General features: G+C 41.7%; 1 protein-coding gene across 4 annotated transcripts in view; it reads left to right on the top strand.

Annotated features, from left to right (window-relative positions):
- Positions 1–6078: 6078 nt before the first annotated feature.
- The window catches only part of pde7a (phosphodiesterase 7A), a 138865-nt gene continuing 132103 nt past the window's right edge, over positions 6079–12840 (top strand). Inside the window, exon 1 of one of the 4 annotated variants that reach the window (XM_043689280.1) lies at positions 6079–6827. In XM_043689280.1, coding sequence (XP_043545215.1) covers positions 6684–6827 — 144 coding nt within the window. In that variant the 5' untranslated portion in view covers positions 6079–6683. The remainder of the gene's footprint in view (positions 6828–12840) is intronic. The other 3 variants (XM_043689281.1, XM_043689283.1, XM_043689284.1) reach the window with 3 other exon arrangements.

The following is a 12840-nucleotide window of genomic DNA, read 5'->3' on the forward strand; positions in this document are numbered from 1 at the left end:
CCTTGAGCAGCTTGCTCAGAATCTTCCTTGTTGCCTGAAGATTGTGAATGTATCCTGTTGATGTAGACATTGTTGTGTTTGATGGTACAGAGCACACTGTTTCCTCACAATGTGCAAGACCCTCATTGGGGAATATAGCTGTGCTTCCCCTGATTGATTTTGACTTTGGAATCGCATCTTCATCAGCCCAGTGGGTGGCTTGATGTTTGCCTGAGCACACCGGTGGACAGTTGTCATAATCTTCTCCTCTCTTCTCTTGCAGGGCACAGGTTCCTCACAGGCATCGATAGGCATGTCTTCCAATTTCATCAAAAACCCATCCATGTTGGTATCAAGGCTGCTTTGCAGAATCTGTGCATGTACCTGCAGGGTTTGCTTTGTGATTACAAATTGGATGGACGTTGTTGGAACTTTTTTATCATTAAGGCTATTTGATAGGAGTCTTGGTAGTAATGTGCATGCAGTCATGTTACCTTGCACCTATGGAAATCCAGAGCAATTGCTTTGAAGCCAATGGTCCTCTCTGATTGTATGATTCTCCAGCTGTCAGGATCCAATCGTAGTCACTGCTTCTCCTAAACATTGGTCATCTTCTTAATGTCTGACAGACTCCAGAAATATTGCCATGGATTTTTGGAAAGATCCAAATGTGAAAAAAGTGAGTTTTTATTTCTTTATTAATTCATGGGATGTGGTTCTTGCTCGAATGGTAAGGCCAACATTTGTTGCCCAGTCTTAACTGTTTGTGAACTGAGTGGCTTTTTGAGCCAATTTCAGAGGGGAATGAACAGTTGACGACAGGGAGTCCCTGTTTATGAATGTTTGACATACAAACTTGATCTCATACATGGTTTTAACTTTTAAAGATCTGAAATTCAAGGATTTCCTGTACTTATGAATGGCTGCTTTCCATTGTCTGCATTGTGCTCAGACTTGTGAACAAATGAACTTGCAAGCGAGCTCTAGAAGAGAACCCGTTTGCAACCTGGGGTCTGGCTGTATTTTGCAGTGAGCCGGGAGGCAAGTGTAGGCTAGTCCAGGTGAGGACAGCAGATTTCCTTCACTATAGGGCATTGGTGAACCAGAATTATTTTTTAATGGCAATTGATAATGGTTTCATTGTCATAATTATGCAAAATAACTTTCAATTCTAGATTTATTCATTGAATTCAAATTGACATGTCCCCAGATCATTAACCTGTAGTTCAGAATACTAACCCAATGACAGTACCATTGTATCCTCTTACACTAGGTCCATGACAATCTTCAGGGGCATGATCATTGAGTTTCCAAAGCTCTTGGCTTTCAGCTAATCCTAAAGCATGCTGCATAAGTTGATGATGTCTCTATAAGAGAGGCACAGTCTTCACATTGACTCTCTGATATTTACAATCTGAGGAAAAGAGTATTTGAGGACAAGAATCTCAAACCTAAAGTCAGAGTTTACATGTTTATGCTTTGGAGACTTAAACTGCCCCAGCAGGAATCTCCAAGCACTGGAGAAATACCATCATCAAAGCCTTTTATTCACTTCATTCACAGGTGAAGGCATAATTGTTTAGGCCAGTATCTATTGCCCAGAATGCAGTTAAAAGTCAACCACATTTCTGTGGGTCTGGAGTCATATGTAGACCAGACCAGGTATGGAAGGCAGTTTCTTTCCCTAAAGAATATTAGAGAATCAGATGGATTTTTCCTAACAATCAGCAATGGATTCACAGTCATCATCAGACTCTTATTTCCAGATTTTTGTTTTATTGAATTCAAATTCCACCTGCCAACTGCAGGATTTGAACCCAGGTTCCTCAAACATTACCTGGTTCTCTTGATTAACCATCTAGTGATAATATCACGAGGCCATCACCTTCCCTCTGCCTTTACATGATCTTCCAAATCCAGGGCAAGAAACACTTGGCAGAATCCTACTCCAAGATAACCTGCTGTGAATCAAAGTGCTAATCACTCAGAACTAGTTCTGCTGGATGGAACATGTATATGTATGCCTGATACCACACGCCTGAAGCAACTGCTTTACTTGGAACTCATTTAGGGTAGAAGAATCTAAAAAGGACAGCAGAAATGCCTTAGGCATGTCCTCAAAACATCCCCGAAGAGGTTAAACATGCCTGTCAACTCATAGGAGTCCCTGGAGTGTGACCAATCAAAATGGAAAAGGTTTATCTGAAAAGTCACTATTGAAACATTTCATTGGGAATGAGCAGTCAAAATCAAGGCATCACAGAGAGCTTGCATAAACTTGAAGGGTTAAATGGCCTCTGTCTGTGCCCTATGACTCAAAGTAGCACAAGCAGTCTAACCGCAGCTACAAAGAAAAAAAACTGAAAGCATCACATCACTAAGTGTAATATGAACAGATTTTTACTGCAAAAAATGAGGGATAAAAATATTAAGTATCTATTTTCTAGATTTACTTTCACCAAGATACACATGTATTTGTGGTGATGAACAAAAGAATGTAAAAACACAGTTCAAGTTACTGAAACCTTCCAGAAAGGAAAACAAAAAAAAATCAGTATCATACATATTCTTTTAACAGCTGGCTCAGTTTGATTGGGGAAGTAGACTAACAGGTTTGGCAGTAAATAAACAATGTGAAACAGTTAAAGAAGAAATTGAAAATGTTCAACTAAACACATTTCGTTGAAAAAGAAATGCTCCAACAAGGAAGACGCAGCTGTGGTTTACTAGGGAAGCATAGGGAGAGTAGATGAGGCAAGAACATTTAAAAGTTGTAGGAGCTTATACATATTAACAAGGAAGACAGCTAAAATGAGGCATTATGGGTAGACAGGAGATAGTAGGAGGAGGATAGTATTGCTGCTGAACAAATACTGTGGATCTGTCCTCACAATCGAAGAGACAAATTATTCATCAGAAACAAGCTAATCAAAAGGCTAATATGAGTGAGGAACATTTGTAAACAAATGAGTACTCATTTTATTTACCTTCTTCGAAAAATAAAATCATACAAATGTGGAAGTGCATAACATAATTTTTTTTTTAAAGTGGGATCTTTCATCAGATTAATTTCAGATTTTCAGGAGTCAACATTTTTCTTTCAATCCAGTAAGAAATACTCTATTGGTACATTATTAGAACACAATATTAAATGTGACGTCTACAACCTGTGGTAATCTCAAAGCTGGTGAATGTTTGCCTCCAGTAGGCTAGTTTTTTTTGATGCAGCATTCATGATATTATCTTGCTTCACCTTGGGGCTCTGTTGGGTCAGTTGGCTGGGCAGCTGGTTTGTGATGCCAACACTGTAAGTTTAATTCCTGTGAAAGACTCTCCTTCTCAATCTCTCTCCTCACCTGAGGTTAAGTCACAACCAGATTCCTCCCTCTTATGAGAGAGCAGCCCTATTGTCTGGTAAGACTATGGCAATTTTACATTAACCTTTATCATATTGCATAAATAATAAACTGGGCATGAATATGGTGGTTTTAGAGAATCCAATAGACATTATTACAGCTATTGTGCAAAAACATTAGATTTCCTCTAGCAGATACATTTCACTCAGATAGAGAGCTCTGTTTCAAGTGATCTGGATTCGGATGTAGTTTGAAATCTTTAAAATAGAATAGCCTTTATTGTCAAATATACTCAGTGTGTATAGTGAAAAATTTATACATCACCAATTACAGTGCCAATTTAGATACAAAAGTACTTCGGCACATCATCTTTTGTTACAAGATTTGTTATAGAAATCAAATGTCCAGCCTTACAGAAAAGAGTTCAGTGCAACTGACCATGCTGGCACTCAGCTTCCAGTCCACACCGGGCCCTGGCTCCTCATTATACCCTGAAGTCACATGCTACGATGCATGATAACAGCATGAGCATGTCTCTTTAAAAGTACACTCACATACTGATGAAGACATAACACAAGTCCCCTGTTCCAAATGTTAATGGAAAGTAATTGTTACTGTTTTAAAAAATGTTTAAGGATGCTAGCACTCAGGGATGGCATGGTGGCTCAGTGGTTAGTACTACTACCTCACAGCGCCAAGGACCTGGGTTCAATTCCAGCCTTGGGTGACCGTCCGGTGTGGAATATGCACATTCTCTCCATGTCTGTGTGGGTTTCCTCCCATAATCCAAAGATGTGCAGGCCAGGTGAATTGGCCATGCTAAATTGCCCATAATGTTAGGTGCATCATTCGGGGGAATGGGTCTGGCTGGGTTACTCTTTGGAGGGCCAAGTGTAGACTTGCTGGGCCAAACGGCCTGTTTCTATACAGTAGGGAATCTAGTCTAACATATTATACAACACTAACTTAGATAGCTGGGTAATTAAATAGGAGCCTCAATACAAAACTGAGCTGATAATTCAATATATATGATCGAGTCAATGGTCAAATTTGACAAATGCAATTACTTGTATAAGAATTGCAACTTTAAACTTGCAATATTTTGAATCATTCTAAAGTAGCAAGACTCTGCAAAAATTCCTGTTCAGGGAGAAGTATAAAATAAACTTGTGTGCTACAGTGGTACTGTCTCACCTGCTGTAGAGGTGTGTAGTAACATTTCTGAACAGGTTGATTAGAAAATAGCTAAGAAAAAATGCTTAGTGCAGTTGTAATAAAAGCAGAAATTGCTTAAGAGACTCAGCAGGTCTGGCAACTGTGTGTACAGCTTACAAGATGTGTTGCAGAAATTCACCAAAGATCCCGAGACAGTACCTTCCAAACCCATGATCACTTCCACCTCGAAGAACAAGGGCAGCAGATACATGACAACATGACCACCTGCCAGTTTTGTTCCAAGGCACTCACCATCATGGCTTGGAAATATGTCACTGTTCCTTCACTATCACTGGGTCAAATCCTGGAATTCCCTCATGAACAGTATTGTGGATGTGCCTACAGCACATGGACCGCAGCAGTTCAAGAATGCAGCTCAGCACCACCACCTTGAGGGCAATGAAAAATGGACAATTCATGCTGCCAGTTAGTGATGCCCACATTCCACAAATGAATATATATATTTGAATAAAAAGTTGTGGAGTTAGAAACAGAGTTAACGTTTTGAGTCCAGCATGACTCTTCTTCAGAACACCTTTCTGGGCCAATGTATTTGAAACAATTTGAAATGTTAATTGAAGATAGTAAGGACTGCTGATGCTGGAAGTCAGAAGTTGATAAAATGTTTAGTTGGAAAAACACAGCAGGTCAGACAGCATTGAAGGAGCAAGACTCTTCATCAGGACTGAGTCCATTGAATCGAGTGAAGAGTGTTCTGGTGTTCGAAGGTTTTCTGAAGAAGGTTCACAGAGTTAACATTTTGAGTCCACTGGCCTTGAGATGTTAACTCTGTTTTTCTCTCTCTCCTCAGAGATGCTGTTTGAGTTTCTAATAAATTTCGATTGTGTTCTATTTCTCCAGATTTTATTTTTGTTGTCGTTGTTCCCTCTGTTTCAGATTTCCAGCATCCCTTTGTTTGCACTTGGTGATGAAAAGTGTGTACATTTTGCGATTACCAAGCATCCTTCAAAAGATCCGCTTGAATAATATTCAGGGCCCTCTGCTCTTCTGCAATAGACAACAACAAAAATCAATGCCAACTGTGTACTCAGCAGAGTTGATAGCACGTTGTTAGGGCATGACTCATGAGAGGAGGTGGTTACCTCCATTGGATGCTCCTGAGCCTCAGGGTAGACCCAGATCTCAGGGATGCCCACTCTGTTGTGCTTTCGAGTAACGTGGGAAACCGGGGGCATCCATCCAATCAGCGCCCGTGTAACATTTCGTGAACCCAGAGGGGTCCAATAGCGAGACGGGTTAGAAGCGACACCCGCTCTCCGATTGGTCGGTTCAATTTCTCGCGCTGGGACACAGCCGTTTTGTTTAAAAATCCAAAACCAACGGTTTCCCCTTCGACGTTCCCCGTGTGACCTCCGGGGGTGGGTGGGGGACAATTGGCCTTGCGGTGAGCCCGGGAAGGAGAAGAAGGTGGAGGAGGGGAGGACATCCTCCATTTCCCCTCCCTCCGTCTCTCACCGACTCCGAGGAGCCGGCCCCGGGGGCCATGGCGTCGTTTTAAAACAAAAGAGGCCGCGAGAGATGAGGGAAGGTTCTGGGGAAGAGGGAGCGAGTAGGAGCAGGAGGAGGAGAAGAAGGAGGAGGAGGAGGGTGAAGGGGAAGGCCTCAGTGTCCGGATCGCGCCCGTTCCTGCCACCGGTGTCTCGCCGATAACCGAGAGAGAGAGAGTTAGAGTTAGGGGGAGGGGAGAAAAACAACAACATCCTCAAAAACAAACAAATCCTGAGAGAAAATACTGAAAAGGGACTGTTTTGAGAAAGGTTCCCCTTTGACGCAGCGATGGGCCTGAGGGAGAGCGGTGGTGCCCGGGGCTCGGTGCCTCACATCGGCCGCAGTTTGTCTTCACTCGGAAACCTGGAGAGCTGAAGGTGGCTGGCCCCGGGACTCAGGGAGAGAGACACACAGGGGGGGTGGGGGTGTGTGCTCCGGCACCGAGTCCCGTCTCTCTCCATGCGGCAGCGCTGACTGCTGACCTTTTTTCTTTTCATTGTTGTGGGTTTTGTGTTTTTACTTTGGGGGGGGGGGGGGGTTCGTCGCTGCTGTTTTCTTTTGTTTCTCCCTCCGTCCGGCCCCCAAGGCCCTGACACGGGGCCCTCCCCGTCCCTCCGTGCTCCGATGGCACTATGTTACCAGTACCAGCTCCCGGTGCTGCCTCTCGACAGGCCGGTGCCCAAACACGTCCTGAGCCGCAGAGGCGCCATCAGCTTCAGCTCCAGTTCGTCCTTGTTCGGCTGCGCTAACCCCAGGGTCCTGTCCCAGGTAAGAGCAGGCCGTCTCCGCTTCTCCTCCTCCTCTTCCTCCTTCCCCTCTTCTGCTTCTCCTTTTAGAGCCAGCGATTCTTTTCTTCTGCTGCTCCTTCTTCTCGACTTCTTTTAGAGTCAGACTTTTCTTCTCATCTTTTCTCCTCATCTCTTCTTGTCCTCCTCCTTCTCCTCCTCCTCCTCCATCTCGCTCGCCCTCTCCCTCATCTCCCCCTCGTCCTTCTTACCCACCCACCTTCCCCCAGCTCGTTGACCACTGCTGTGTTGAACTTGGTCTGTAATAATATAGCCGAAGTTTGAATCTAATATGTTTATGAAGTATTCTTGATATCATACCTTGCTGAGATTTTAGGATAGTCCATAACTTTTTCTTTGCTGCAGAATTTACGTAGGAGGTCTGACAACATCCAGACAGAGAAGTAATTGATGTTATCAGATCATTGACCTAAAACAACGTACTTAAGATGTTAAACACTCACTCTTGTGTTCCTCTCTGAAGATGCTGCCAGACCTGCTAAGTAATTCCTGTTTCTTCATTGAATTTCAGAATTCCATCAGCAGTGTTTGCTGTTACAAATCGTTTCTTGTCCTGAATATGTTGATAACTGGATGTCTAAGAATGTATATTTTATATATGTAGTTCAATACTATTCTCAATTGTTTTCCGGTATAAGTTTTTTTTTAAAGTTCACTTTTGATTTGTGGAAAGGACCAACATTTATTGCTTGGCTCTAATCATTCTGGACCTATTGTGGCCTGTGTGGCAAGGAAGAAATGGTAATACATGAATCTTGGACTGTAAAATGGAGATTAGTATTTCCATGCCACACATGTCTTTTTATAGGCTTGGTAAATGCTGTTTGAAAAGCTTTGGAACATAGGACACAATTTAGCCAAGTTACACTAATGTTGGAGAGAATCGTTGTTTAAGCTGGTGACTGGATCAACTAAACAGCTTTCTAGCAAACAAAGTTGGAGAAGCTCAGCTACTTGGGCAGCATCTATGAAGAGAGAAAAAACATGCTTTTTAGGTTTCTTATTATGTTGCTGGTGTTGTACTTATTTAAACAAAGAAATTGAGATGTGAACTGATTACTGTAGGATACTCAGCCTGCTCTAGTAGCTATTTGATTTTATTTAGCTTCTTCTGTTTTGACTGTTTAATTTTGAGCACTCAATGTATTTGATGGGGACTTGATATTGGCATTGATATTGGATGTTAAAGAGAAGTGGTTATCTCATTGGGATGGTTATTGGAGGCAACGGCCTACTGGTATTGTCACTGGACTGTTAATTCAGAGACCCAGCTCATGTTCTGGGGATTGAGATTCAAATCCCAAATCTACCAATGTGGGATTTGAATTCAATTAAAATCTTGAAATAAGAATTAATGCTGACCACAAATCTGATATTGACTTTTCATGTTCACTAATGTCCTTGAGGGAAAGATACTGCTATCCTTACCTGGTCATAGTCAAAAAGATGTACGGAAACAGACCCTCCATGCCGACCAGATATCCTAAGCTAATCTAGTCCCTTTTGCCAGCACTTGGCCCAAGTCGCTCCTAAACCCTTCCTAGTCGTATACCCATCCAAATGCTTTTAAATTGTAATTGTACCAACCTCCTCCACTTCCTTTGGCAGCTTGTTCCATACACACACCACCCTCTGTATGAAATAGTTGCCCCCTTAGGTCCCTTTTTGAAATCTTTTACCTCTTGCCTTAAACCAACCCAGGGAAAAGACTTTGTCAGTTGCCCCCAAATCTATGACCCTCATGATTTTATAAACCTTTTATATGGTCACCCCTCAGCTTCTGATGCTCCAGGGAGAACAGCCCCAGCCTATTCAGCCTTTCCCTATAGCTCAAACTTTCCAACCTTGGCAACACCCTTGTAAATCTTTTCTGAACCCTTTCAAGTTTCACAACATTTTCCTGATAGGAGGGAGACCAGAATTACATACAATATTCCAAAAGTGATCTAACCAATGACCTCCCAACTCCTATACTCCATGCTCTGAACAATAAAGGAAAGCATACCAAACATCTTTTTCTATCCTATCTATCTGTGATTCCACTTTCAAGGAACTATGAACCTGCACACCAAGGTCTCTCTTCAGCAACACTCCCCAGCACCTTACCAAAGTGTATAAGTCCTGCCCTGATTTGCCTTTCCAAAATGCAGTACCTCACATTTATCTAAATTAAACTGCATCTATCACACCTCAGCCCATTGGTCCATCTGATCAAAATTCTGTTGTACTTTGAGGTAACATTCTTCACTGTCCACTACACCTCTTGGTCTGCCCTAATATGATTCCGACAATGTGGTTTACAATTAATTGCCCTTTGGGGAATTCAGGATGGGCATTAAATGGTGGCCTAGGTGGTGACACCCATATCCTCTAAGGAATTATAAAAAAAGTTACTAAATAGCTCATGCCTCGATGTTGTCCAGGTTTTGCTGCATTCAAGAGTCGCTGAACTCCAAACCTGAATTTTGGCAATTGCTTTTCTACTTTCTAATTCAAAGGTTTACTGCTGTTCTGTTGCTGCTGTCTCAGTTGAGATTAACAACTTCAGCACAAGTTCAGCAATTTGTCACTCTCAGCACACTACATATCTCACAGAGTCAACACTAGTGTAAGGTACAAACTATTCAAAAACAATTTCTTTGTCTATTATTAACTAACGGGTTGCAGCTTGTATTAGATTTAGCACTGACTGCAAAAACAAACATTTGTATATCATTAAAGTACAATTACTTAGTGTACTTAATTCTTTCTAGATCTTATGGGGTATAGTATTTGGTGAAAATGTGTTGCTGGAAAAGCGCAGCAGGTCAGGCAGCATCCAAGTGGTTCCTGAAGAAGGGCTCATGCCCGAAACATCGATTCTCCTGCTCCTTGGATGCTGCCTGACCTGCTGTGCTTTTCCAGCAACACATTTTCAGCTCTGATCTCCAGCATCTGCAGTCCTCACTTTCTCCTATAGTATTTGGTGATTTTTATTCAGTAATAGAATTATAATTTTCAACAGTCCCCAATACAAATAGCATTAGTATTGATGTGGTTACTTAAAGTGATGAGAGATGTAGTTCTTGCCATTTTCCTTACAGGCATTTATTTCCAAACTACTCTCATTTAGTTGGTCTGAAGTGAACATGTGGCAAATAAACTGCAATGGTCACATGATAGGAAATGCATTTTGCAGTGCTTTTTTTTTGTAAAAGATAGCTACAGATGCCTTGCATGTCTTTATATTTTGTATTATAATTGAGTGACTTGCCAATATTGTCTTTCAATTCTCCCAGGTGATATGGCAGGTAACTATTCATTTTAAATTACTTTATCCCTTCCATAAGTCTATTTCATATGCTCACGTTGTTTTTAAACTTGCTTTTATTTTCCAGTGCTACTGGATAATTTTAACACTTTAATTTCTTCTTGGTTGCCCCTGCCCCCCCAAAAAAAAAATTCACCTCTCTTCTGAACAATATCATTCCCTCTGGGCATATTCAGCTTTATAGGACTCAAGATTCAGATATGCTGCTTTTCACTTCTTCCTTGTTAGCCTTCCACACTCCCTTAGACAATTGTGTCCTGGTGCTGAGGCCCATGTTGCTTGCCTCACTTTGTTTCTCACATCTGTTTGTGATGCTGAAACATAACCAGAAATTACTAGAACAACTCAGCAGGTGTGTCAGGATCTGTGGAGATAAATCAGTTAATGCTTTAGGTCCAGTAACCCTTCATCAGAATGGGGTCATGAAACTGGACCCAAAATGCTAACTTGGATTCCTCTTCAAAGATCTGCTAAGATTTTGGAGCAATTTCTGGTTTTGTTTCAGATTTCCAGCATCTGCAGTTCTTTTGGGTTTTTGTGATGTTGGTTTTGTTTTCTTTTTGTTCCTTCATGCATGTTGCCCTAGTTGTATGGAGGAATGATGCATGCAGTAGATGTTTGTTGTGTGGTGGTGATGGATTTCCAACAGTGCTCCTCCAGCCCATGTCCATGCTCTCACCATATTCTCGATCTACGCTCTCCATGCTCCTGCTCTTTTCGCCCCTGCATTTACCAAGGATAGACAGACCCAACAAGGGTAAGAGGCATGTTTATCATTCTGACATTTAAGTAAACTTGTTTCTAACAACAATATCAGAAATCACTTTACAAATGCAGACACTTCAATATTGGCAACTATGCAGAATTAGGTGCGATGAGGGTGACTGTCCTTTACATTAAGGCATATATTTGACTGTGTGTGATGTCAATGAGTCTTATTAGAATTGAAGACCATAACAAACGGGATCATATCTATACCTAGGACAAAGAAAGGTGGTTATGTTTGTTGGAAGTCAAATGCTGAGGCACCAGAAATTGGAACAAGGATTCCTCAGTGTAGTGTCCTAGGTTCAGTCGGTCAACTGAACTTGCCCCAGTATAAGGTAAAAAGTGAAATTTATTCAGTACCATTTGTAGTTTATGGATGTAAGTTTGGTTGCTGAGCTGGAAGGTTTATTCTCAGTTGCTTCGTCACCATACTAGGTAACATTATCAGTGAGCCTCCGGTGAAGCACTGGTGGTCTGGCCTGCTTTTGATTTGCTGATTTGTAGTGTAGATGTAGCAAGCCATTCAGATTTTAAAGGCCAATCAATTCAACCTCAGGTTTCTTCCGGGTGCTCCGGCTTCCTTCCACAGCCCAAAGATGTGCAGGTCAGGTGAATTGGCCATGCTAAATTGCCCATAGTGTTAGGCACATTAGTCAGAAGGAAATGGGTCTGGGTGGGTTACTCTTCAGATGGTCATGTGGATTTGTTGGGCTGAAGGGCCTGTTTCCATACTGTAGGGCATCTAAAATATTGCAGCGAACATCTAGATTTAACTATATTCAGCTGTTTCATTAATAGCACCTTGCACAAAGGTAGGACTGTACCATTCACAATTCTTAAGATTATAAAAAATAGAAGCAGGAGTAAGCTATTGAATTTCTTGACTTTGCTCCCACGTTTCGTTAAGATCATCTGGCACATACAAGATCAGGAGTGTACCAATTGATCAAATATTCCCGATAACCAAGAGGTCCACATGAACAATATAAAAACACACGTTAAGTATTAGAACTACAATACAGCGGCTATACACATCACTGTTAAACTTTATTTACAGCATAAATCACAAATAATAATGCAACTTGGACTTACATAACACTTAACAGCAGAGCACCTTCTCACTCGTACCCTCAACTGACTACTCAGACATTTGAAAAGAAATTGATTCAATTGAATCAACTGTTGTTATTTTGTGTGAACATTTGATTGAACAAGTATATTTACATGGAGGTAAACAAATTTTATAATAATGATTGTACAGAATAATCATCATGTTTTTTTGAATTATATGATTTTTGTCAGTTTATCAAGAATGGTGTTGTGTTATAGAGTCTTAGAGATGTACAGCATGGAAACAGACCCTTCGGTTCAACCCGTCCATGCCAACCAGATATCCCAACCCAATCTAGTCCCACCTGCCAGCACCCAGCCCATATCCCTCCAAACCCTTCCTATTCATATACCCACCCAAATGCCTCTTAAATGTTGCAATTGTACCAGCCTCCACCACATCCTCTGGCAGCTCATTCCATACACATACCACCTTCTGCGTGAAAAAGTTGCCCCTTAGGTCTCTTTTATATCTTTCCCTTCTCACCCTAAACCTATGCCCTCTAGTTCAGGAGTCCCCGACCCCAGGGAAAAGTCTTTGTCTATTTATCCTATCCATGCCCCTTATAATTTTGTAAACCTCTATAAGGTCTCCTCTCAGCCTCTGACGCTCCAGGGAAAACAGCCCCAGTGTGTTCAGCTTCTCCCTGTAGCTCAGATCCTCCAACCCTGGCAACATCCTTGTAAATCTTTTCTGAACCCTTTCAAGTTTCACAACATCTTTCCGATAGGAAGGAGACCAGAATCGCACGCAATATTCCAACAGTGGCCTGACCAATGTCCTGTG

The sequence above is a fragment of the Chiloscyllium plagiosum genome, chromosome 4, assembly GCF_004010195.1.
Source record: "Chiloscyllium plagiosum isolate BGI_BamShark_2017 chromosome 4, ASM401019v2, whole genome shotgun sequence".
Taxonomy (NCBI): Eukaryota; Metazoa; Chordata; class Chondrichthyes; order Orectolobiformes; family Hemiscylliidae; genus Chiloscyllium; species Chiloscyllium plagiosum.